Here is a 27,139-nt window from a genome sequence, read left to right on the forward strand (position 1 = left end):
TTATTTTGACACAAAAAATTGGAAGGAAATGCATTGCATAGTGGGTTTGAGTGATTTAGGTTGATTATATTGCGAGTTGACAAACTCTGTGACTTAGAAAATCTAGAGTAATTAATGAAAGAGAATTAAACACCCTCTAAGTAATTATGTTAATTTCTATTTTGAGAAACAGCTCGCAAGTATTATAAAAACAGATTCCATAGCTTATTATCACAAAGTGATGACTGGTGTGGTGGTTGAGTGGCTACAGATCTTAGAATGAGGAAGGGGTTCGAACCCCTACATGCGTGAAGTCAGTTTTCTGTAGCCACTCAACCACCACGCCAGTCATCACTTTGTAATAATAAGCTATGGAATCTGTATTTATAATACTTGCGAGCTGTTTCTCAAAATAGAAATTAACATAATTACTTATTATTTTATATTGTTGATCAGTTACTTAATTACTTAATATAATTTATTTCTTGAGGACCATTTGAGTAATTTACCCTTATTTCTTTTATGAAATGAATTTGCAAGTTGATGTATCATCATCTACAAAGGTTATATTTAAATTGAAGATGATTGCGCTGGCTTCAAATTTTACTGGTTTTTGCACCAAGGCCAAGCTGTGGAAAGTAGACACTGGCAGGCCAATTTATGCTACACACAATTTACTTTTGGCTGAATTCTTGATGCCAATTCCTTACCATTGATGAAAACTATAATCTCCGCCATTCTTTCTGTTTTGCAGACCAACCCCAAAAGCTTATAACATTTTGCTTGACACATTTGCAGTATCAGGAATGGTGTATAAGGGAACCACCGCAGTCAATTCAAACCAATGCCTCATCTCCAGCAATCTTGCCGCTGCCAAATAAGGCTCTTCCAGCAGCTCCATGGTCACAAAGTCAAGAAAGATGCAGTAACACAAAGCCTATAAAACTCTAGAAGCTCTCTAGATTCACACTGATATATGGAGCAAAACAAATCCATCAAGAATTTAAAAAACAGTGTAGATCAACATTACATAAGCTTCTCCTGAAATTCCGCCAAAGAAAACTCGCTTTGCACCATCATCATCTCTCTGGTTTCCTCCATCTTCAGTACATGCAATATCAGCATCCATGAACATATCAGGGTGAGGCAGGAGATTGATAGACAAAGACTCCCACTCAAGTGTCTGGTAAGAAAAGAATTTATCATCATTTAATAAGTAATTTAAACTTGGGAAGCCTAGCACCTCTAGTAAGATAATAATGGAACACACACTTGCAAACACAGCGGCACATACACTTGGAGCAAGACCAAGAGATGCACCAAATATAATTAGAATTTACAGCAGTTCAAGAAAGGAAAGTAGGCACCCCTTAGCCCCTCACCCCAACCCCACAAAGGGAAAATAGAGACAGAAGGAAATAGTGATCTGATCTGATGCACAAAGATTAGCACATTACTTTGAACAAATAAATGAACCTTTTGTCACTGGAGAACTCCTGTGCTTCCTTAAGATTTACAACCTGTTACAGGACACTTGCCCTGTAACTTATCAACTCTTGAGGTGCTTTCTGCATCTTCTAATTATTTGAATGGGAGCATATATACCAGATATTTTCAGCCAGCTGACAGAATTAACAGAGATTCGATTCGCGGGCAATTCTCTGTCTGGTATGATTCAACCCTCCATCTTCAATCTGTCTTCTCTCATAAGATTTTCTCTGCAACTAAATGAAATCCAAGGTACTCTTCCCTCAAACTTTAGGTATTTTTTCTCCAAGTCTCCAGTATTTTGATATTGCTTCTAACCAATTTAGTGGAACTATTCCAGTATCAATATCTAATGCCTCAAGTCTAGGTCATCTAGGAATGCAAGGAAACAGCCTACATGGTAAAGTCCCATCTTTGGCAAATTTGCATAAGCTTGAGAGATTTTCTCTAACCTCCAACAATCTAGGAAGTGGGGGACTTAATGACTCGAGCTTTATCTGTGATTTGACTAAAGCCACCAATTTAAAACACCTAGGCATTAATATGAACGATTTTGGGGGTGTCTTACCTGAATGCACAGCAAACTTGTCCTCTTCTCTTGCGCGGTTCCACTATTAATGTCAACTATGGAGCTGTTTGAATTCAAAGTTAAAAATATAATCTAACAAGTTAGGCCAGCAAAATACCAATATTCAAGTTATTGATTGGTAGCGGGGCTTTAGACGCCGGTCAATGATAGACGACCCGGCCGACTGAAGTAGTTAACTTCATGCTTCGCAATCCCATTAGCTGCTTCTTTTCTTCATCACCAAATAAAATATAGCAAGCCAGCTACCTAACCTAAGCTAAGCAGCTCTTTACATAAATATTAAGAGGATACCTTTATTGCGCGGTCCTACAAAGAGATCCATAAACAGTAACATCATTATTAAATATGACAAAAATCCACCAAACAATCCAAATCCAAAGCAAAATCATCAAACAGTCCAATCAAAGGCTGAGATAATCCTACAATACCTCAGCTCAAATGAATCAAAACAAAAAACACAGAAACTGACTTTTAGCAAGCATACCTCAGTTGTCAGCGCCGATTTCAAACCCAGTGTTGAAAGCGGGTTTTCTGTGCGTCGGAATCTGCAAAGGCCGGTACGGAATTCGGATTTGGGAACGTGAAGAGTAGGAGAAGGAGGACGTGGCGCGTTCTGTGTTGGAACATGAAAAACCGACGAAGGGCGAAAAGGAGAGATCCCATGGGGAAGGGCAAAGAGGAAACGGAAGAAAAAGTTTAGTGGAGGGCAGTTTCGACAATTCACTGTGCTGAAAGAAAACAAAAGGAGAAACAACAGTAAAATGAGGGCATTTTGAGCTTTAGCACATATAAATTTATGGGAATTCATAGTTTTGTGTGGCAGCTTCTTGTCAAGTTATGTCTGGTGTAGGTTACTCATTTTCTTTCAGCAAAAGCAAAGTAGTATAGTTTTGTAGTTCTGAATGTGACATATTCATCAAAGCAGAAACTATTACTGTTCGATTCTGTGAAACAAATAGGATGGTTTTCTTTCCCTTATATCATCTAAATTGGCAACAATCTGATTGGTTGTATACAATACAGGGGAAGAAGATAAAAACTTCTAGTCTAAATCTCGTTGACCAAAACACAGGAATTCATACGTGAACAGCAGGTGAAATCAAGTTTTGAAAACCTCCATGGCCTTATACATTGGTCAGCGACTCTCGTATTTCTGCAGCTTTCTTCAACCGGTCAGCTGCTTTTTGAACCTACAAAAGCATGGTGATTAGTGATAAGTTGATCAAATGCAGTCCATGTTGACTATATACGCCAAGATAAGATAATACTTCAATCAAAATTTAAATTACCTCAGCATCCCAATTTGTTCTGGCGGTGAGAATAATTAGAGTTACTGTTTGTAGAAAAACTCCAATAATCATCCCCCACCAAATACCCTGAAAATGGTAAAAGGAATGCATCATGTTCTATCACTCACAAAGAAATAGCTTTACTGGCACAAGAGTGAGGGAGAGATTGAACTTACTGCTACTCCCATGTTGGATTTGAAGCCAAGAACACATCCAATCGGAAGACCGATAACGTAGTAGCAAGTCAGGTTAACATAGGCCACAACAGCTTGCCATCCACTTCCAATTGCCACCCCTGAAATTCCAGAGAGTTAAATTAGAAATGATGCCTCACAATGCCTGCAGACCTTGTTTGTTCATCTACTCCTTTTGTCACATATCAGTACCTGAGAGTATAGGTTGAATGCCATTCAAGAAAACAGAGATGGCCAGCAATGGGGTTAAATCAGATACTGCCGCAATAACTACGGAATCACTCGTAAAAAGCTTGCTTAATCCAACTTTAAAAATCAATACAATTGCACTGAAGACTATGCTAATCAGTATGCTGGTCCCGTTCACAACAAACACTGAAAATTTGGCCACCTTTGCATTACCAGCACCTAGCTCATTACTGACTCGAACACTGCATAACCGATGTCTCGTTATCAATAAAGAAAATTATAATTCGTGATTAAGAAATAAACATTCTTAAGAGCATTTCATTTGTCACAAACCTGGCTCCTGCACTTAGGCCTAACATAAATTGCAAGTCCCAGTTCAAGTAGTTCATGCTGGAATTATATCACATCAGAAAATGTAAAGTTAGACTAACAATGTGAATTAAACAATTGAGCAAATTGACTGATAAAAGGAAAAGCTTAAATGGGATGCTTTAACACTAGACATACCAAATAGAAATGGAGTCTAGAGCAACTGTAGGATTGGAGAGAAGCCCTGATATCAGCACCAGCCCCTGGCTGTACCATATCTCCAAGCTACATAAATGCATGACCAAACCCAAGAGTTATTTGAAAGGTAAAGACAAGTGTTTTTTTGAGTACAAACGATTGGGGGAGGGGGGTTTACACAAGTATTCATTGGGTGTTTGGGGTTTTCGAACTTCTGAACACATGGGTGGAGGTGAAAGAGCTCAACCAACTGAGCTATACCGCACTAGCCAAAGGTAAAAAAAAGTGTTTGCAAATGAGATGTGCAGGTAAAAAAAAGGGGAGAAAAGGGTTAAAATTTGACACTTACCAGAGCATGATAGCAGAGGAAAGAGTTAACTTAAAATAAGGCCAAATTCCTTTGAAGGCATTCCAAGAGAAGCCAGTCCAAGTTTCCTTGCACTTGGGGCTTAGAATAATGTAAAGTCCATATGTAATGACAAGAAGCCACCAAGAGAGGCTGAGAGTAAGAGCAGCCCCCAGTAGGCCATAATCCACAACATAAACCACCAACCAAGTGAGAAGAATGTGGATGAGGAAAACCCCAAAAGACATATAAGCCAAAGGGTTGACAATGTTTTGTGCTTGAAGGAACCTCTGCTGGGGGCAGTTTATTGCAAATGCATAAAGCTGAGGAATTAGGCCCCTTGCAAACACTTGGCCCTGCAATGCTATGTCTTCTGCCTGGCCTATGGCTCTAAGTATTGGACCTGACCACCAATACAGAAATGTAAGGAGGACTGCTGCTCCCAAGTGCAAGATGATTGCTCTTTGGCATATGACGCCCATTTCTGGCAATTTTCTGGCTCCAAATGCTTGCCCACACACAGTTTGCACAGCACTAGCCATTCCCAACTTTTTATTCAAAAGCAAGAAAAAAGTAATAAAGTTAAATCAACCACAAAATAGTAAAAAACAAACATAGAGATGAAGTTTTGGTAAATGAATTATTTGGTACATTAGTTTGGGATACTTACCATAATCCCATAAGCAAGACCTTGAATTCCCACATTAGCAATAGAGGCTCCAGCCAGCTCCAAGGCACTCAAATGGCCACAAAACACGAGGGTGACAAAGCTAAGCATGTAATTAAATATGGAGACAATGATAGATGAACCAGATAAAATCCAGAGCAGCCTTGACTCCCATGCCACCAGTCTAGGCCACCATCGGACCGCCACAGGCCGGTGCTCCAGAAACTCTTCGATGGCAGCAGACGACAAGCCAGGTATATGGGAATGTGAGTCAAGTCCAAGAAGCAGCGGCTGGTACTCCCCTGTCGACCCCATTGTTATCTCAGCCCGCCGTGCCACTACTGCTTGAGGGTTGTGCAGCTGTAGCCTGTGTGTGTGTGTGAGAGTATGCTTGTGTTACTTGGAAGAGGCAGAGTGAATAAATTTATATGATGTTACATTATGTGCAAAATTAAGAAGGGAAAGTAGAAAGCTTAGGGTCTTAACTACCTTTCAAATTGTTTGTTACCCACCGGCTCATTCATGGGTTACAATAGCAAGAGAAATTTAGCTGCAACTACTTATTTTTCGGTCTACAAATTACACCAAACCAAAACCTATGTATAATGTCAAATGTGACACTTGAACTTTGAAGGCTCCGAGAGCAGTGCTCTGTTAAATGGAAACCGAATATGTCACTTGTCAGTTCCCTGTGGCATAGCCTTATAGGTTGGTGGGGCCCATTTCAGTTTCCTGTGCTGGTTTGTATTGGAGAAATTATTGTATTGATTTTGGAGTGGACCCAGATACCTTTGACAAAGAGTTTCTATTCTTGGTGGGTTAGGGCCACGTGTACCTAATATGGTCGGTACAAATTTTGTATATGAATTAAAATTTGGGATTTGTTTCTGATTAGCAGTTAATAATTTTGATTAGGTAAAAAATGTTTACTGAGTTATGTAGATGGGCACGTGCACCTTCACAAGTCACATGACAGCTTTAGGATTCTAGGATTCTTGTAAAAAAAAACCCGACTTGAAGGTAGAGAGAATCTCAGAAGCCAGTACTAAATTGAATGGTTTTTACAAAATATAAAGAATTCAGTACTAATTGCTGTACAATTTGATTGACATTGCTACATATGATAAGATGCCATAGAGATTGTAGTTTCTTTAATTGTAACTTTGGAGTAAGAAGCAAATTATCGTACTTTTGTTTGATCGTCAATAATAATCCATCGCTTTACTTTTTTTTTTATAAAAACGAAGCAAATTGTCAAGTTCAGATAGTGGACAAAGAAGAAAATAAAGCCTTCAACAAAGAAAAAAAAAAAACCCAGAAGAAAAAAGCGCCTAGTCAAAATTAGAGCCTTCATCTATGTCTATGTATAGCTTAATTTGGAAGGATCTCTATGTTCTATTTAAGAAGACTGCTCTGCTAAGAATCAATGCAACACATCCAGCTTAATGAGATGGCTAATACAAAATTAGTGAAACATATGCAAGAGAAGCTATTAAGATGTCGTCGAAGTTGCTTTTTAATCAATGAAAGAATTTACTAAATAAAAACAGTTACAAATTAATCAGAGCAATCCACAGAGAAAGTGGGCTACAGAACAATATGTTAGAGTTTAACAAGCCTTAAGACTATCAAACACAGCAATAACTACAGAATTGTTTCATAAGGGAAGCCTCCAATTGCATTGAGGATCTGCTCATCGTGATTCGGATGATAATAGAGGTAGTAAATCTGTTGATGTAGATGTAGAAGCAACATCCCAAGGACCAACATATTCAATCTCTTCATGATTTTGTTCCACATGAGAAGCTTTCACTGCTTTTTGAGTCCCCTCCAACTCCATTGCAACTTCTTTCATCGTAGGCCGTCTCTTTCCATTTAAGTCCAAGCATCTTTTTGCAAGGTTAGCAACTGCCACAATCTGGTCTTTACTTCCCTCCTTCATGACTCGAACATCAACGATATCAAACAGACGATTCTCTTCCATTGACAGAATGAAATATGTAGCTAGACTTCTGCCCTGTTCCGACCTTGTAAAAGAAATTGGCTTTTGACTTGTTAAGAGCTCAACGAGGACTACTCCGAAGCTATAGACGTCACTCTTTTCTGTGAATTGGCTTGACTGGAAGTACTCTGGATCCAAGTACCCAAAAGTGCCTTGTACTATTGTGGTTACATGAGTTTGATCAATGGAAATTGATCTTGAAGTTCCAAAGTCAGCTACTTTTGCTCTATACTTATCATCTAAAAGTATGTTTGTGGACTTGATGTCACGATGATAAATTGGCATGGAAGCTGCAGAGTGCAGGTAGAAAAGAGCTCCAGCTACCTCTATGGAGATCCTTACACGCATATCCCATGTAAGTGGAAACTCTTCATTGTCTTCATGGATATACTCAAATAGGGTTCCATTGGGAACAAATTCATAAACCAGTAGAGGCACCTCTGTCTCCAAACAACACCCCAAGAGCTTCACCACATTCCTGTGGTTGAGTTGCGAAAGAATGACAATCTCATTAATGAAAGGACCAAGTTTCCCTTCATCAACTACCTTGGACTTTTTTACTGCAACAATTCTTCCATCCGTCAACATGCCTTTGTAAACAGTACCTTGGCCTCCTTGGCCAAGTATTCTATTCACATTGAAATGGTCTGTGGCCTTTTCTAGCTCCTTTGGATCAAATACTTTTATTTTCTCAACATTGACTTCACCTGAACTTAATTGTTCTTGAAGCAACAAGCCACCGTTTTGTTTGAAGAACTTCTCTCGCCGTTTAACATTGTTTCTTTTCTTCACTACCTGGTATAACCACCATGCACCAGCAAGTAGAAGTAATAGCCCCAAGCTTGCTCCAATACCTGCATAACTCTACAAATTTAGAAAGCAGTACTTAAATGCTTTAGCGTCTCTGGAAATTTCAGGGAAAAGTACAACTTTTGCCCATTTGAATACACTGGAAATTGTTCCAGACCAACTGAAGGATAGAAGAAATACCTATAAGCACCGGTTTAACAGCAGATTTCTTCTTCTCTGGAGGACTGTGAAAGTGGCATTCACAACTCCCCTCAGTATTTTTACAGGTAAAATTAGGTCCAAGGTTTTCTTGTAAACAAGGGCTATTCTTTGAGTCCGTGCATTCATCAATATCTGATACAAATTAGAAAAGTTCAAAAAGAATGAGTATCGAAATGGTAGAACAGTGAAAAATAATGAGCAAAGATCTATTAATTGAGGCCATTGGAACTAGTGGAGATACTAGCCCTGCAATTTGAGGCCATTGTCTCAACCTGGTTTACCATGATGACTTTGGATTCATGAAGATCTCTAATTCAAAATAAAAACAAATTCAACATATAGATTGTGAGAAGTTTACCTTGACATCCTTCAGGAAGATACGGATTTCCTTCATATCCCCTTTTGCAAGAACACCGAACCACTGAGGTCTGGTTACTAAAGGAAGTGCTGTTGATAAACCTCCACTTTCACACAGAGTTGAATTGTTAAAGGAAATCGATTTGTTCATTACAAGTGAGTCATATTTCCATCTGTCTATCCACCACTCCAGCACCACAGGAAAGTTATCCATGTTTTGTATGGCTGAGGCTTTTGCTACTCTTACATTGGACTCAAACCACTGTTGGTCCACTAAGAATGCATACTTGCATCCCTCTGAGTTTTCCTTGGTTTCTATGCTCTCTATCGTTGTATTGAACGACTGAAGATCGGAAGGGATTGTTGTCTGGCAACAGTCAATGCCATTGCAAGTAGTACTACTTCCCTCTGTTGAGCCACTGAGGCAGAACGATAAGCACCCACCAATGGTTGAGCCATTCAGCAATGTCATTAGAGCTAAGTTGTTGCATCCCACACCTGTGAATCTATTATCAGCTTGGGAGAAAACAAAAGGGCTTCCTTCCATGCTCATCACATTTGCACTGCTTCTATCAGCACAAGTTGAATTTACCGGATATTTGACACGAACAGTTCCTAATTCTGTTGAAACTGCCAGAACTTCAAGTTTAGTGCTATTTAAGAAGGGCTTGGGAGGGTTAAAAGTTTCATTGCAGGAAATGGAAAACCATTCATCAACATAGCAGTTGGCTCCAATTCCAAAAGGGTATGGAATGGTAACATATCCACATTGTGACTGGCAACCAGACTTAGCTTGAGCTGGTGATTGAGCTAATGCAGTACTTATTTTCCACAATAACAAAACCACCTGAAAAAGTTGGAGCACCATTTTCATCTCTCTCTCTCTCTCTCTCTCTCTCTCTCTCTCTCTCTCTCTCTCTCTCTCTCTCTCCTCCCTCCCTCCCTCCCTCCCTCCCTACTTGAGGGTCATGGAGCAAATCCAAATTCTCAGTGCATGCTTTATAGGAAGGAATCAGGCTAATAAAAATGTCCCTCTTTGCCCATGTGAGAATTCTGTGCTGAAATTTCCTGAATAAGTTGTCCACCAGAATGATCAAAGTCAAAAAAGAAACATTGAAAGTTTGATTAAGGTTTTGGATTCTAGCAAACCATATTTGACAAAAGAGAAAATGCTAACTACCACTACGGCCAATGATGCAACCACAAGTTTTTGCATACCAATACCATGTTTCCAGCAATGTGCCATCTTTTGACTACATTACTATATTAATAGCAAATTTGTGTCTTACGGAAGTATTACTAGACTTTTCATTTCCTCTTTTGGCATCTTACTCTTCGTTTGCTTTTCTTTGAACTTTCATGGAAAAGGTTTACATTAGCAGATTAATTAGTTGATACAGTTGCAGGTTAATTCAAGACTCTTACCGCGGACCGGTCATCTTTGGAGCCTGCTTCCTCTGTAACTTTGAAAATTATTTTCCAAGTGTCCTTTGACAGTTCCATGTTTACAATTAGGATCATCAATTATGCACTTTAATTAGACATCAAATAAAGTTAACAGTCAAAAGTAAAAGATAAAATATGTTGAAGGGCCAAGCAGCAACCTTCTTTTAATGAACACATATTTATTCAACAAAAAGCTGGTGGAAATTAAACAGCAAAAAACACAGAGAATTCGACAAACAAAACAGCAGTTTAGAGTTTAGACAAACCTCAAACTGGCAAACACAGCAAACAAATACCACAAAACAGACCAGAAAAGAAATAAAGAAACAGGGAAATCTCCAATATAGCTAGACGAATGCTAAGAACTTATGTGACCCCTGCATTAAGAATTCTTGTTCATCCTGATTCGTCTGATAATATTGATAGTACATCTGTTGATGAAGCAGCGCCACTATCCCAACCTGACCCTGTTGAATCTGTTGATGTAACAGCATCATTCCAAGGACTAATTACTACATTTGGGACATGTTCAACTGCTTTGAGATTGAGTTGCACATCAGAAGCTTTCTGAATCCCCTCCAACTCCATTGCCACTTCTTTCATCGTGGGGCGTCTTTTTCCGTTCATATCCAAGCATCTCTTTGCAAGGTTAGCCACTGCCAAAGTCTCTTCCGGTGCACCCTCCTCCTTAACTTGAGCATCAAAAATATCAAGCACATTATTCTCCTCCATGGAATGATTGAAATATGAAACTAGGCCTCTGGCTTCTTGTGAGCTCGTTAGAGAAACTGCCTTTTGTCCGGTCAAGAGCTCAACAAGAACCACTCCGAAGCTATACACATCACTCTTATCTGTAAACTTACTTGATTGGAAGTACTCTGGGTCCAAGTAACCAAATGTGCCATGTACTAATGTTGTGAGGTGCGTTTGGTCAACCGAAACTGATCTTGAAGTTCCGAAATCTGCTATTCTGGCTCTGTATTTTCCATCCAAGAGTATATTAGTAGACTTGATGTCGCGGTGGTAAATTGGGAAAGAAGCTGCCGAATGCAAGTAGGAAAGAGCTCCTGCAATTTCTACAGCAATCCTCAAGCGTATTTCCCATGTAAGAGGAAATTCCTCATTTTGGTCATGAATATATTGATAAAGTGTTCCATTGGGTATGTATTCATAAACCAAAAGAGGAACTTCAGTCTCTAAACAACAACCCAAAAGTTTAACCACATTTCTGTGGTTAATTTGAGAAAGAATGACAATTTCATTGATGAATTGTCTGACTTTGCCTCCACTAGCTATATTTTTGGACTTCTTTACAGCAACAATGGTTCCATCTACCAACATTCCTTTGTAAACGGTACCTTGGCCTCCATGGCCAAGAATTCTATCTACATTAAACTGGTCAGTGGCTTTCTCTAGCTCCTCTGACTTGAACAGCTTGGCTTTCTGAACATTAACTTCACCGGAAGATAACTGTTGCTCCAGCAAAATACCACCATTTTGTTTAAAGAAGTTCTCCTTGCGTTTAATGGCTTTTCTTTTCTTGATGACTTTGTGCAACCACCATGCACCAATGACTAGTAATAACAGCCCAAGACCAATGCCTATACCTGAATAGCTCAAAAAAAGAAAAAAAAGAAATTGAAAAAGGAAGGGATAATCAAAGTAACCAATAGCTTACAGAGGAAAAACAAAAGTGATTTTTAAGTTAGTTAAAGTCGGTTGAGAGTTTAGTAATAGTATGATTTATGGGTTTTTTTCGTTTTGGGACTGATTTTAATTTATTGGTTAACTTACCGAGTGAAATCAAGAGAGGAGATTGGCTGGAGTTGTAATTTATGCAACCTGATCCAGTTTTCTTGCCATCACCTTTGTACCCTTTTGGACATAGACAAGAATAATTTCCAGGTAGATTTAAGCACTCTGCACTGCAGGGATCTGAGACCTCACACTCATCAATATCTGAAAAGAACGCAGCAGTGGAATGCATCACAATTGGTGATAAAAATATGAATCTTCAACTTTTAATTATAACAAGTAATTAATAAGTAATGGATGGACTTAATAATATATAATATATAATATATATGGGGATGTTTGGCGAAGTTATGTTACCATTGTATCCTTCATTCATAATATATGGGCCTGCTAAATTACTATGCTTTTATGTGTGGTGTTAATAATTTATTTAGTCATCTACTTATGTCCATATATAGAATGGACGAACATTATATTTCAACATAACAATTTCCGACCTAATTGATTCACCGTAAGGATCACAGTTACACATACAAAGTGATATGAACCTTTTAGTTCTTATCAAAAGAGATCACTCTTCAGATTACTCGAAAAGAATATATATAGTATCCGTCCTTGAATTAAAAAATCAGTTGTGCCAATATCAGTAATGTGTCGATAAATATGCTAGCAATGTGTTATAAGGGAGAATTTGTAGATGAAGGAGTGCATAATGTGTCTAGGCCAGTTTGGAATTGCTGTCACTTAAAAAAAAGGTGCTTATGCTGTGTTTTGAAAATAATTAGCTGTAAAGTAAAGCAGCTCCATGTTTGGTAAACAATATTTTTAAAGTGCTGTTAGTACAAAAAGCAGTGTCAAAATTGTTTGGTAAATTTTAATATAAAACTATTATAATTGTGAATAATTACTAAAATAGACATAATGTTGAAAGTGTTATGCGCTAATCATCTGGTGGTAATGGTGGTGGAGGTGGAGGTGAAAGAGGTGATGGTGGTGATGAAGGTGGAGGTGGTGGTGGTGATGAAGGTGGCGGCATGGTGGTAGTTGTGGTGTAGGTGGAGGTGGAGGTGGTGGAAGTGGAGGAGGAGGAGCATGTGGTGGTGGTGGCGGCGGCGGTGGCATTTGGTGGTGGTGGAGTTGCATGTGGAGGTGGAGGTAGTGTCATTTTTAAAAATTAATGATGGTATTTTGGGAATTAAAAAAATTCATTAAATGCTCATATATGCTTTTTTTGAAAGCAGCTTTGAAAAGCAACCCAGAGCTTGCTTTTAAAAGCTACTGTAAAAATGCCACGGCTTTTAAAATAATCGGGATATTTTATTTTTACCAAACACTTTAAACTGCTTAACTTTAAAGTGAAGCAGACTTTTGGTGAAAAAACATAAAAAGCAATCTCAAACGGGGACATGATTACCTTGGCATCCATCTGGGTGGTATGGATTCCCTCCATAACCTGGCAAGCACATGCAAAAGTAACCAGATGAATTGGTCCGGTTGACACATTTGCTATTTGCTTTGCATGAAAAATTGTGGCTCTTCTCAGCTGCAGTACACGGCTGATCTCCGATTTCCCAGTTAATAACCATTGGAAGGGGGGTTTTGACCACCTTTGCTAGAAAACTTGCATTGAAGAATTTGAAATAGTTCTCTTCCACAATGGCGGCGTAGCTGCAGGGCAAGCGTACATTTGAATAATGGCCATAGCTACTCACAGTCACAGTACGATTTTTCAGTCCACTAGGGATGGAAGCTGTGCAGCACCCAATGCCAGAGCAAGACTCGATAGCGCTGTCAGGCCTACGACATAAGGACAGGCACCCCGATACGTACCTTTCTTCGTCCTGCCGGTAACCTTCTAATATTGCAAAAGTGTCACAACCAATGGAAATAAACTTGTTTCTGGTGTCCGAGATGGTGAAAGGAGAAACCTGGAGCGGGAACGAGTACGAGTACGAGGAGGAGAAGATGCGTACCTCACCCAGGTTGTCACTGAAAAAACAAGTACGGGACATAGGCTGCAATATTTGCAATTCACCGTCAAGGGATATATTAGTAACAATGTTATCACTTCCCATCAGATATGCCGTTGGGATTTGAGTGATGTTACTAGTCGTAGTATTAGTATTAGTAGTACAGTTGATAAAAAAGTTTTCTCCCAGGTAACAACTTTCAACTGTCCCAAATGGGTATGGAACTTTCAGATCACCACAATAGTCAGGGCATCCAGGCAGGGCTTGAGCTGCTGCTGTGGTGGCTGCTGCAAGTGTCGCTAAAACAAATATCGTGCCGGCCAACCTGAGTGGCCTTATAATCAGCATCCCATGTAAGGCCATGGAGTTCTAGCAATTAGTAAGAGGAAGGGAATTTCATATGTTGTTGTATTGTTTTGTGAGTGAAGGACAATGATATATATATAGCCCTGTCTTTTGTAGGCATATGAAAAGTAATATACTTGCCTCTTTCTTTGAAAATTTCCTGTCAATCATAGTTGTGCTTGTGTAGATTAATTTTCTTTTTATGTTTTCAAACTGCAATTTGTGGGAAGGAGGAATGGACAAAAATTGGTTTGCCGTGGCTCATGGGTTAAGGGAAAATGTCACAAATGGCATCCTCTAGAGGGATCTGTCTGCTCTATTACTTTACTTCCCTAAGTAAATGCAAAAGTCAATGCTTGATGGCCAAAAGTCAAGCAATTAAACAAAATTTTACACTAAGATCAGCTGCCAAATAAACAAGATTAATGATGACCACCTAATCCATGTTTTTTTCTTGACGCAATTGATTGACTTTTAGAAAAGACACAGATAAGAAGTAAATTATTATCGTCTCTTCTTTTTGTTCTTTTGCTTTTGGCTGTAAAGCAAGTTACGTGTATAGTTGACTGACTAAAAGTAAAGTACGTGTAGTTGATGTCTCCTATATATTAGTCTCTCTCTCTCTCTCTCTCTCTCTCATCAAATATTCGACGACCATTCTTCTTCTCCCAGGTAGTTTAATTCCTCCTAATCCAGGGTTTAACAAATTGCTCATGTCATGAGTTTTTGTTTTCAATTATTCCCCTTCTTCTTTCATTAGTCCTTTACTTGACTTTCAAGTTAAAAATCTTCCCCTAACCTGATTGATTGCTTTACCTCAATGCTTGGTGGGGGTGGTGGCTGGGTAAGGGTTTTTTTCAGTTTTTATTTTGTACCTTTTTTAAAGTGAAATGATTTTCCGACTTTTCTTTTCTTCACTTACACTCTATTTTACTTTTTAATACTTTTTAATCATATTTGTTCTTTTTAAATATTTTTCTTTCTTATTTTGCACTTACCCTATAAACTCTCAGGAAAAATCTCTTGCGCAATCTCTCTCTTCGAATTACCCAAAGAAAATACAAATTAATAACCATGAACAACAAGAGCAATCATTCAATGATGCTGATACAAGTGATCACATATAATAACCCAAATGAAAATGAGCGAAAATGAAAATTCAATTAAGTTAAAATCATCAACCTCAAATGTTGAGAATTTCCCCCCTTCCCCGCTTTTCTTCTCTCCCACTACTGTATTCATGAAGGTTATATAATAACCCAGAAAACCAGAAAACACATTATTCAATCTCGTGGAAGCTGGCGAGATTAGAACTCAGAAAACCCACAACCCGGGGACTATTAGAAGGCGGGATTGAACGCTGGGTTGATAGTTTTTTGATCTCGTGGATGTATTTGTGGGAGAAGGGGTGGAGTGAAACGACGTCGCGTTCGGAGTGCGACATTTTCTTGTTTTATCGTCGGATTTGGGAAATCGACAAAACAACCCACCAGTCGTGAAGGAGAGCCTAGGATTTGGGAAATCGAAGCCGCCTCTGGCCCATGGCGTCGGCGGCAGCAGGGGTCGGAATTCCGGGAAGTATAGGGGTTGGGACGATGGTTTGAAATCATCTAACGATTTGAGGAGGAACCAGTCGAACGGTGACTTTAGAGGTGGAGGTGGTCATGGTGGTGTGGTGGATGGAGCAGGCATGTCGGCCAAGGTCCACAAATTTAAATATGCGGAGAATGGGACTGTTGGCTCACTATCGAAACAGAGAGAGAAACATAGAGAATAGGGTAAGGGTAGAATAGGAAAGAGAGAGAAAAAATAAAATAAAATAGATTAAAAAGTAGAGTGGTGATTTCCCTACTCCATTTTATAACTGAAAAATGTGTGTAAGTAGTCAAAATGGGAGTGGGGAAATAATTAACTTTTTAATAATTTATTTAAAAAAAATAAAATAGTACGTCATGTGCCAAACATGTGATTTTTTAAACGGAATAGTAGATGGAATTCGAAAAAGTTGAAGGTAAGGGCTAAATTGGCTATTTAAATAAGTCCGGATGCTAAATTGACTGAAAAGTTAGTTCAGAATGTTAAGTTCGATTAGAGTCGTAATTCAGGGAATAAAACCGCTGAAAATCCTTTTTCTATGTGACTATATTACTGTAATAACAAACTTGTGTCTCGCGGAAGTGTTACCAGACTATTCACACGGTGAAAATTATTTCCCTAGCCAGTGCCCTTTGACCTTTTCATTCGAAGTCAAAGTAGAAAGGTAAATTTTTTTTTCGAAGGCCAAGTGAAAAGCTGGTATCAACCTTCTTTAGATAAGTAAACAGATTTATTCAACAAAAGTAGGTGGTGGAAATTAATTACACAGCAAATAGAAACCACAGAGAAGTGGACAATAGAACACATCAATAGTATTACCCCCCAAGGGACATAAAAACATTGAACAAAATAATAAATAAAAAAAAGAAAATCTACAGATAAATTGTTGTTTCAAAAAATACACGGGGAACCTAAAAGTGAAGATTGTTAATGCACCGATTGAATGGAAGATTCTTGTTCCTCGTGATTAGTAAGGTAGTAGTGGCAATGAATCTTTTGATGAAGCAGTACCACCATCGAAACCTGATCCTGTTGATTCAGATGCAACATCCCAAGGACAGTCACAAATTACTTCATTTCGGACATATTCAACCTCTTCCTGATTTTGTTGCAGTTTAGAAGCCTTAACTGATTTTTGAATCCACTCCAACTCCATTGCCACTTCTTTCATCGTAGGTCGTCTCCTTCCACTTAAATCCAAGCATCTCTTTGCAAGGGTAGCAACTGCCAAAACGTCTTCCGTTATACCCTCCACCTTAACTTGAGCATCAACAATATCAAACAGACGGTTCTCCTCCATTGAAAAATTGAAATATGCAACTAGGCCTCTGACTTCTGGTGACCTTGCTAAAGAAACCGGCTTTTCTCCAGTCAAGAGCTCAACAAGAACAACTCCAAAGCTATACACATCGCTCTTATCTGTAAATTGACTAGATTGGAAGTACTCCGGGTCCAAGTAACCGAATGTTCCATGTACTATTGTGGTAAGGTGTGTTTGATCAATGGAAACTGATCTTGAAGTCCCAAAATCTGCAACTTTTGCTCTGTACTCTTCATCTAAGAGTATGTTTGTAGACTTGATGTCCCTGTGGTAAATTGGAAAACCAGCTGCTGAGTGTAAGTACGAAAGAGCCCCTGCAACTTCTGCCGCAATCCTTAAGCGCATTTTCCATGTAAGTTGAAACTCCTCATTTTGTTGATGGAGGTACTGGTAGATAGTCCCTTTGGGAATGAATTCATAAACCAAAAGAGGAACTTCGGTCTCCAAGCAGCAACCCATGAGCTTAACCACATTCCTGTGGTTAATTTGTGAAAGAATGACAATTTCATTAATGAACTGTGCAACTTCACCTCCATCAACTACTTTAGACTTCTTTACAGCAACAATTCTTCCATCCGTCAACATTCCTTTGTAAACGGTACCTTGGCCTCCCTGGCCAAGAATTCTATCTACATTAAAATGGTCTGTGGCTGTCTCTAACTCCTTTGAATTGAACAACTTAATCTTCTCAACATTTACTTCACCAGAAGACAATTGTTGCTCCAGCAGTAAACCACCATTTTGTTTAAATAACTTCGCCTCCTGTTTAATGGCTTTTCTTTTCTTTATGACTTTGTACAACCACCAGGAAGCAATGAGCAGAAACAAGAATCCAAGACCGCTGCCGATACCTGAACAACTCAACAAAATAAGAAAGGATAACTTGGTCAAGTAGATATTGTTTGCTATTACATATATAACCAAAACTATTTAACTTTTTTTTTTTTTTCTGAAGGAGAACTAGTGGAGGAGATGCTAAGATCTCAATCTCTGGATTATGTTGAGTTTCATTATGCTTCTGGGAATTGTTATATGGTTGCTCTTCCATTAATTTATTCATCTTAGCAATTCTAGATTATGCATTATTATATCAGAGGGTGTAGACTTTGTAGTGCAGGGGCATACCTATAAAGATGACTTTAACCTGCGAGTTGCTCTTCGGTGGGGGGGAGCATCCATAACCCCCATTAACATTCATACATATGTTGGGTTCAAAACACCGGGTGGGAAGCTCGCATTCGTTGATGTCTGGATTAATATGTAATAGAAAAAATTAAAATTATGGTAAGATCACCTGCCATTAGAGATTATTTCTGTAAAGCATGGACAATGGTGTTAGAGGTTTACCTTGACATCCTTCAAGAAGATAGGGATTTCCTTCATAGCCTCCTCCGCAGGAACATTTAAGCCTTAAGGATTCATTTATGGAATAGCTGTCATTGTAGGTGTCACAAATAGGCCGGGATGAGATCATCGTTGCATTTACTTCCAAAAAGGTTCCATACACATCGGTTGTGGAGTGAAATAAGCTCCATTCTAGCACCACCGGAACATTGTCCATATCTCTGATGGCAGAAAAGTTTGTTGAATTGTTGGCAAACCAATCACGGTCGGCCAAGAATGCGTAATTGCATGAACTCCGTGTTTGATTTTCATAAAACTGGAAACTGGTATTAAAGGCAAAGAGAAATGAAGGGAGGGCTGTCTGGCAGCTATTATGTCCGCTACTATTATTTGTCGAAATGCTGCATTCGGACTTGCATCCACTTGAAATGGTGTCGCCATTTGAGTTAGAGGTGATCATGGCCATAACACCACAACCCACTGCAGTGAATATGTTCTTCTGGGAATATGCAAAAGGGGTTCCCTCCAAGTTGGCTGTTGGGCGGCTGATTGGCTTATTGCTGCAATTAGAGAAGGTGATTGGGTTTCTGACCTTTAATGTGCCTTCTTCCGCTGAAATTTCTAGCACCTCCAGATTGGTACGGTTCAAGAAAGGTTTAGGATTTCCAGTAGAGTTGTCACACATTATTTGGAACCAGCCGTCGTTAATGTAACAACCTGTTCCAATTCCAAAAGGATATGGGATTTCAATGCCGCCGCAATTCGATTGACAGTTAGGCTTTGATATGGGTGGTTGTGCTAGTACTGGATTACTCATAGACCACCACAGCAGAGTAAACAGAGTAATATGGGAAAGCAACTGGACAACCATTCTGCTTTTCCTTCCTCTATTTTTTACCTATATCTGCAGCTTCTAGTAGGAAGCTTGGAGTTAGCTAGCAAAGCCAAAGATTTTCAACTCCCAATCTTCCGCAGAATAAATATAAAGAAGGTGTAGAGATAGCAGTTGGTTCTCTGCACTTTCCTTGTGCTTGGCTCTCTTCATTTCTTACCAGATCAAAGGAAACGGTATCGTACTTGGTCAGACTTGTCTCTTTGAAATCTATTTTATATATGTTGAAAAATTTATTGAAGCACTTAATTTAAATGGCATTCTAGAATGCCAAACTTTTTCTCTTTCTTTCCTGCTTTAAAAAATATTTCTTTTATAAACCTATACTCATCCTTTGATTTGATTTTGATTAACCAGTCAATCTCAATCAAACTTGGAAGAGGTCACAATAATATAAAGGCGAGTAGCATTCATTACAATGTCAATGCTGTTTCTTATTTTCTCTACTTCACTGTTTTGAATATTGTTGTTTCCACTTGTCTTCTAGTAGCCGGGCATACTTGACAATATCGCAAAAATAACAAGTTCTAGTAATGATATAGTCAAAATTCAAATTACAAAATATCAGTCAAAATGAAGAAAAATTAATCAGCAATTGAGAAAGACTGGAGCAGAGAAAGCTTTGAGCTCTTCAAGACTCGTAATTATTACCAAAAAAAATATCAGAGTGCAGGATTTCTTTCTTAGCATACCAAACAAAGATTATTGCATGAAAGAACTATTGAAATCAGATAGGAAAATAAAATTGATGAAATTTCATTGGGAAAAAGCCAGACATTATAAAATACATACATATATATATATGTATTATACCCATGTATATATGTATATTATATATATATATATAATATATATACATACATTATACATATATAATATATGTGTATATAGGTATATTATAATATATACATGGGTATAATACATATATATATATATGTATTTTATAATATATATATATATATATACATGTATATACATGTATATATGTATATTACAATATATATAACACATATATAATGTATATGTGTATATATGTATGTATATGTATACTATAATACATACATGGGTATAATATATATACACATATATGTATATATATGTATTATAATATATAATATATAATATATATTACATATATACATATATGCTATTATTATAATACTAATATGTATATGTGTATATGGGTATATTATAATAATAATATACATGTATATATGTATATGTATATTATATATGTATATATGTGTATGTATATATATACACATATATGTGTATGTATATATATACATATATACATATATATGTACATTATAGTAAATGTGTAAGTAAGTTTAATAATAATAATATATGTTATTAATTTTACAATATAATATATGCATTTTATACATTGGTGAGCATTGGGACTAGCTAATCCTCCTTTTCCACATGGGATTAGTAGTCCCCTCTTAAGGAGGTGTTTTTGGTGGGCCCAGTATTAGCAATCCCATCTAAGACTAGGATTAGATAAAACAAACAGGGCTTGTTTGGTACACCGTGCAAGCTTGGACTGGATTGGCTAAAGTTTTATCCCATGTTTGTTTCACCCGGTTCTAATTTTAAGTGGGATTAACTAATACTGGGCCCACCAAAAACACCTTCTTAGGTGTTCTTAGCTAAACCCGTCTGGAGAGGAGGGACTAACAGTCCCGACCAAGCAACCAACCAGCAACCACACCCAATCGCCCCACAATCAACGACCCACCAAGCGGCAGCCACAACCACAATCCCCAACCACCAGACACGACCACCCGCCACCCACAGCCACCACCCACAGCCACCCAAGAAGGAGAAGACAGAATAGAAGAGGAAGAGGAGAGAATAGAAAATTTTCGAAAAACAAAATAGAGAAGAGGAGAGAAAATGGAGAAGAAGAGATGAGAGAAATTTTTCGCAAAAAACAGAGAAGAAGAAAGAAAATGGAGAAGAAGAGGAAAGAAATTGGAGAAGAAGAGGAGAGAAAATTTTAGAGAAAAAAAACGGAGAAGAAGAGAGAAAATTTTTGAAAAAAAAGAAAAGAAAAGAGAAGTAGACAGAAGAAGAAGAGGAGAGAAAATGGAGAAGAAGAAGATGAAAGAGATGTAGAGGGGAAGAAGAAGAAAGAGATGCAGAGAGGTTCGTCCCAAAAAGAAAAAAAGAGATGCAGAGAGGAAGAAAGAGATGGAGAGAGAAGAAAAGTAAAAAAAAATATAAAAAAAATCTTACTTTTCAAAAAAAAAAAAAGTCCTAGTCCAATCAAACATACACCAAACGCTGTACAAGTGTTATCCAGCTTATGCCAGGCCAAGCCAATCCAAGACAGTACCAATATTTAATCCAGTCCATGACAGTCTCCCGTACCAAACGAGCCCACATGGTACTAAATTTAGTCCAAACCAGTCTAAGCCAATTATGTGTACCAAACGAGCCCTAACAGTATTGGTTTCCTTAATAATAATAAAAATATATATATTGTACATATTGTAAGGGGAGGCATACCTATAAGGAGCACTTTAACCCAGGACTTGCTATGTGGGTAGTGGCATTCATAATACCCAGCATGATTCTTACATACGGAGTCTGCAGGACAATGGTTCCCAATCTCGCACTCATTTTTGTCTGGAATATTATTTAATGAAGAAAAAAATAATAATCATGCGGTAGATCACCTCCTAAGTAATTCAAAATTCAACAAAAAAAAAGTAACAAATTGAAAGACAGTGTTTGTTTATGATTATAGAACAATTTAGAAATAATTCCAAGTAACCAAATGTGTCATGTTGTGCTAAGATTGTTTACCTTGACATCCTTGTAGAAGATATGGATTTCCCTCATAGCCCCAGTTGCAGTAACATTCAAGCCTGCTTGAGGATTTATATACTGAAGAGCTGCCATTATAACTTCTGCAATAGAAGGAGGATTCAGAATCTACGGATATGGGATTTACTTCTACAACGGCTCCAAATACATCGATCGTCGAATGGTATAAGCTCCATTCTAGCATCACAGGAACATGTTCCATATGGCTGATGGTAGAAAAATTATTTGTTGAATTGTTGGCAAGCCATTTGAACCAGCCATGGTCTACCAAAAATGCATAATTGCATAAACTATCTTTTGTACGGTGGTCATCATGAACCTGGAAACTAGTATTGAAGGCAGAGAGAAACCAAGGGATGGGGGTCTGGCAGAAATGAACACCACTCTTTTTCTCATTTGTCGAAAAGTTGTCACATTCGGGCCTGCAACCGGCTGAAATGGTAGAGCCATTTGAGTCTGAGGTGATCGTGGCCATAATGCCGCAACCCATTGCGGTGAATATGTTCTTCTGGGAGAACACAAAAGGGCTTCCCTCCAAGTTGGCCGCTTGGAGATTTGGCTTGTTAGTATTGCAGTTGGAAGAGAAGGTAATTGGGTTTGCTACATTTAGTGTACCTTTAACAGAAATTTCCAGCACCTCTAGATTGATGATGTTCAAGAAAGGTTTGGTTGAGTTGAAACATGTTATTTGAAACCAGTCATCAATGTAGCAACCTGCTCCAATTCCAAAAGGGTATGGGATCTCCACGTCGCCGCAGCGCGATTGACAATTAGGCTTTGCTAATAAGGGTACTGTTGAGGATAAATGTGAACCTCCCAACACAATTTCACCACCACTAATTAAATAATGGGGTTTTATTATTTTAGGTTCGACCCATTCGAGACGCTAGTCTCTTAATTACAATCCCTTGCTTCAAGGGAAAACCCTTTGATTCCATCATAAAGAAACAGAACGTGTGTGTTTGGTTTTGCGGCTGCTCCCAAGTCCAACCTCAAGGTGCCTACGTATCCCTTGCGGGAATCAAGCCACTCGTAGTTCAAGGAATTGCAATGAATGAATGACCCATTGCAAAAGGAAAGATTTGTATGAATTTGATTGAAAAAGCATTTGAGTGAATTTAGCTGAATAAACCAGGGATTCGATTTTGATGTGTGTTTGGGGTGAATTTGGTTAATAATAACTAGGGATTCTGTTTGGCTTTGAGATTTGGATGGTTGCACCTAGATTGAATCTCTAGATTGCCTACGTACCCTTCTGAAGGGATCAAACCAACGTAGTTCGGAAAAGATTGTTTAATTTGCGTGGTTTTGTACCACTTGGGATTTGGCATGGTTTTGTACCACTTGGGATTTGGTGTGGATGCGGTTGCGTCTAGTGGTATGCTAGACTGCCTACGTACCCTTGATGGGATCAAACCGGCGTAGTTCCAAAAAGATTTGTATGGAGATTTGATTGGTGGGAATTTGATTGCGGTTGCGTCTATTGGTATGCTAGACTGCCTACGTACCCTCGATGGGATCAAACCGGCGTAGTTCCAAAAAGATTTGTAAATTAATGGGTAAGTGTGGCCCACTAATTAAGAATTTGTGTCTTTGAGACAATATGAAGATTTTCATAAATAGATGACCTATGAAGAAAATTGGAAATTAATGGGTAAGTATGGCCCACTAATTGAGAGTTTGTGTTTTAGAGATTTAAATTTGAAGTTTGCATGGGTAGATGACCCATGAGAAGACTTGGAAATTAATGGGTAAGTGTGGCCCACTAATTGAGAATTTGTGTTTGAGAGATTTGGGATTAATCTCACCGAAATTTGCATGGGTAGATGACCCATGGGGAAAATTGGATGGTTTTGTACCGTCTTTCTTTTTCTCAATGTCCAAGAAAAATAATGAGCAATTTTGATTAACCCACTAATTTTCTAAAATTGACATTTTGCATTTGGGATTTGGTGTGGTTTTGTACCACCTAGGTCTTCACTTGGCAATTTGGGAATTAATGGGACCCCTTTTTATTTGAGCCCATTAATCCATAATTTGTGAATTTGAGACTTTGTACCAATTATTCACCAATTGGAATTTTTTTAATGACCAAGCCCATTGTATTTGAGACCGTCGAGTCTTGGAAGCCACTTAGTTCGTGGCTGATTGATGAGGGGGATGCGGAGGTGGCAACCCCCGGGGATTGAAGACGCTTGAAGGCATAATAGAGAGACCCAACTGCCTTGCTTGCTGTTTGGGATTCTTGAGGGCACAGTGACGAGACCCAAAAGACTTTGGATGATGAAACCGTGAAGGAAAAATTATGGCCTTGCTTTGTTCAAGCTAGTCCCCCACAGCCTGGTGCCTTTAACAAATGTCTTTTAATTTTATCAAGACACCCAAGGATAAAAGTCCTTGTCCAAATAGAGTCAGAATTAACCCCTGGATCATCCAAGAAAGTTAACCCCTTGTCCATATAGGATTGGGCTATACATGTTTCTTTTATTTATAAAAGAAAACATGTGCACCACCACTTTAAATCATCAGCAAACGAACTTGATATTCTTCCTTTGTTTGCCTTTCTAGACCAGTTCGTACAGCCACCTGTTGCATCATCAAAAGAAAAGACGAGCTCTGGGATTTCACGTGGTAACCTATGCCCACAAACTTCCCTTTCTCTTTTTTTTTTCTTTTGTCTGTTCCCATGCCTCTGACCTCTTGTCTTCTCTTTTGTATGTAGAGACTGTGCTGCCAGACTGAAGGCTTTGGAGATTTCTTTATTTGGTGGAGAAAACCATCTGCCCTTGTGCTTCAGAAACCAAAGAGAAAATTTGTGGTACTTGCTTTGCCAACTCCTTTTTTGTGTGCTATTGCTGTACTTTTATCATTGCTCGTTTCCTTTTCTTTTACTCAATTTCCAGTCAAAATAACACCAAAGAACCATTCGAGAGAGGGAGGAGGGGCTGTGCGACACAGCCCATCTATTTTTTCATTACTTTTTTATTTGTGCTGTCCCTTGTTTTGTCTTTTGCAACAAACAACAAACAGCCCCTCTATTTTTTCTTCCGTATTTCATTACTTTTTTCTTTTGTGTTGTCCCTTGTTTTGTCTTTTGCAAACAAACAGAACAAACAGATCCACTATTTTTTTTTTGCTCCATTCTTCCTCCGCTGGCTATCTTCTTCTTCTTCTTTTTATTTTCTTTTTGTTGACTTGCTGGCAGCAAACACTCATGAGGAGGCAATTCAATTGCCATGCGCCCCTTTTGGTTTTAGATGCTTCAAACCAGTTTTACACAGAGACTTGTGATTACAAGCTTTCGTTCTTTGATTTTGATTCCATGGTGGGTTCATCTCTGCCTCCATGATTTCCTCAACTCCCCATGATTTGAGACATCCCCCGCATTTGGAAACATATTCGGAGTTGCCTGCTGGAAATATGATAATTGAAATCATCATGGGAGATGATCTTCCCTGTTGGTGGTGGACTGAAAACATCGATGGAATTATTTGAACGGTGCCAAGCCATGGAGAGATTCTTGACTTGGTTTATGATGATAGAAATCATCATAGCCAAGAATCTTTCTTTGGACTGATCAAAAGATGGGTGCAGATTGTATACTTAGAAATACTTGAGCGGAGCTGCCTGTTGGAATAGATTATCCCCTGATATATGATGATTGAAATCGTCATAGAGGACAATATTTCCTGTCGGTTGTGGACTGGACGCTTGGAAAACATCGTTGGAATCGTTTGAGCCGAGTCGAGCCTTGGAGAGATTCTTGACTTGGTTTATGATGATAGAAATCATCATAGCCAAAAATCTCTATGGACTGATCAAAAGCTAGGTGCAGATTGCATACTTGGAAATGCTTGAGTGGAGACATGCCTTAGAGATCCCTGACTGTTTTTATGATGATAAAATCATCATAGCCAGGAACCTTTGGGTTGAACGAAACCTGGAACCTTCAGCAAACAAGAAAACAACGCCACAAAACTAAGATTTTACCTTGAGATGGCTCTTGCTTTCTTTGGTATGCTTGCTGTCTTCCTTTTCTTCCTGCGGCTATTCTCCTTTCTGCTCCTTCCGTTCTCTGTTTTCTTTTCTTTCTCCTCCTTTCTCTGTTCCTTCCGTTCTCTGTTTTCTTTTCTTTCTCCTCCTTTCTCTGTTCCCTTTTTTTATCGTAGGCATGACTCTTTTATAGAGCATGAGATTTGAGGAGTTTGAGTTGAAGTGAATAGCCACTTCTCAGCTAGGATGCTTATCCTTCAGTGTTTGATGCTTGGCAAACACTTGTATATTTTTTGATAAACTTGCAGGGAGGAAAAATTCAGTCCCGTTCAAATACAAGCTGGCATTTTATTTTATTTTATTTTAAATGGGTTGCCACCCCTTTTTTTGTTGTGAAAAATTCAGGCCCAACAGATGCAAAAATTATCGTTTCAACAGTTGCCTTCTCAAGCGTTGTGCATAAAACGACTTTTTATGTGCGACGCTTGACAACTTTCCCTTTGAACTGCTACTTCCCTGACTTTTCTTGTATTTTCAGTCTCAGGAAATGGACGAGCGAGGTCAATTCGGGATTGAGCGAGCCTTTGATTTACATGGAAGGGAATTTGTATCTGGCCCCCAATATGTGAGATCCCTGCCTTTGCATTCCATGCAGCTTAATGTACCTCTTGAGAGCCGTGCAACCTGGTATATCACTGCCTCTGTAAATTCAGGGTATCTTGAATTCAAACCCCATGCAGAAGACAAGGTGATTTCAGTGTGCCAAACACATCGTGCTGTGTTTACAGCACATTGTTTGGAGGATGTGAGTAATGAAGTGGATGGAGATATGAAATTCCAAGTCAAAGATCTTCCAACACGTGATGATTTTTACCCTGCTTTGCATAGAATGATCAAGCATAAACTGGAGTGGGGGCCCCAGTATCAGTTCAATGGCCGAGCCACTTTTGAAACTGGCGTTGCGGAGTGGACAAAACTCGTTATGAGTGACTTTGGAGACATATTGCATAAGGCAAAAATATAT

General features: G+C 38.6%; 4 protein-coding genes and 2 pseudogenes across 5 annotated transcripts; all 6 read right to left on the reverse strand.

Moving 5' to 3' along the window:
- Positions 1–535: 535 nt before the first annotated feature.
- On the reverse strand, positions 536–3,176 carry LOC148295921 (uncharacterized). The gene is made up of 5 exons (XM_088250641.1): positions 3,171–3,176; positions 2,992–3,056; positions 2,541–2,784; positions 2,348–2,362; positions 536–1,162 (listed from the first exon to the last, which is right to left on the reverse strand). The coding sequence occupies exons 1-5, from the start codon at positions 3,174–3,176 to the stop codon at positions 983–985; spliced, it is 510 nt and encodes a 169-aa protein (XP_088106767.1). The 3' UTR covers positions 536–982.
- On the reverse strand, positions 2,915–5,666 carry LOC110765931 (protein DETOXIFICATION 41-like). The gene is made up of 8 exons (XM_021969175.2): positions 5,252–5,666; positions 4,585–5,129; positions 4,236–4,322; positions 4,062–4,118; positions 3,732–3,970; positions 3,522–3,640; positions 3,346–3,432; positions 2,915–3,246 (listed from the first exon to the last, which is right to left on the reverse strand). The coding sequence occupies exons 1-8, from the start codon at positions 5,561–5,563 to the stop codon at positions 3,181–3,183; spliced, it is 1,512 nt and encodes a 503-aa protein (XP_021824867.1). The 5' UTR covers positions 5,564–5,666; the 3' UTR covers positions 2,915–3,180.
- A 1,086-nt stretch (positions 5,667–6,752) lies between these two features.
- Positions 6,753–9,535, reverse strand: LOC110765912 (wall-associated receptor kinase-like 22; annotated as a pseudogene). The gene is made up of 3 exons (XR_015834491.1): positions 8,620–9,535; positions 8,241–8,393; positions 6,753–8,104 (listed from the first exon to the last, which is right to left on the reverse strand). The product of XR_015834491.1 is annotated as a wall-associated receptor kinase-like 22 (transcript).
- A 729-nt stretch (positions 9,536–10,264) lies between these two features.
- LOC110765939 (wall-associated receptor kinase-like 22 pseudogene) lies at positions 10,265–14,179 on the reverse strand (annotated as a pseudogene).
- Positions 14,180–16,486: 2,307 nt separating this feature from the next.
- On the reverse strand, positions 16,487–19,400 carry LOC110746373 (wall-associated receptor kinase-like 22). Its single transcript, XM_088250349.1, has 3 exons — positions 18,399–19,400; positions 18,177–18,299; positions 16,487–17,902 (listed from the first exon to the last, which is right to left on the reverse strand). The coding sequence occupies exons 1-3, from the start codon at positions 19,264–19,266 to the stop codon at positions 16,698–16,700; spliced, it is 2,196 nt and encodes a 731-aa protein (XP_088106475.1). The 5' UTR covers positions 19,267–19,400; the 3' UTR covers positions 16,487–16,697.
- Positions 19,401–19,770: 370 nt separating this feature from the next.
- LOC110765938 (wall-associated receptor kinase 2-like) lies at positions 19,771–23,189 on the reverse strand. The gene is made up of 4 exons (XM_088250642.1): positions 23,186–23,189; positions 22,102–22,935; positions 21,802–21,921; positions 19,771–19,814 (listed from the first exon to the last, which is right to left on the reverse strand). Exons 1-4 carry the CDS (start codon positions 23,187–23,189, stop codon positions 19,771–19,773), a joined length of 1,002 nt encoding a protein of 333 aa, XP_088106768.1.
- Between the last annotated feature and the right edge of the window lie 3,950 nt (positions 23,190–27,139).

Source organism: Prunus avium, chromosome 3 (genome assembly GCF_965620075.1).
Source record: "Prunus avium chromosome 3, drPruAviu1.hap1.1, whole genome shotgun sequence".
Lineage (NCBI taxonomy): Eukaryota > Viridiplantae > Streptophyta > Magnoliopsida > Rosales > Rosaceae > Prunus > Prunus avium.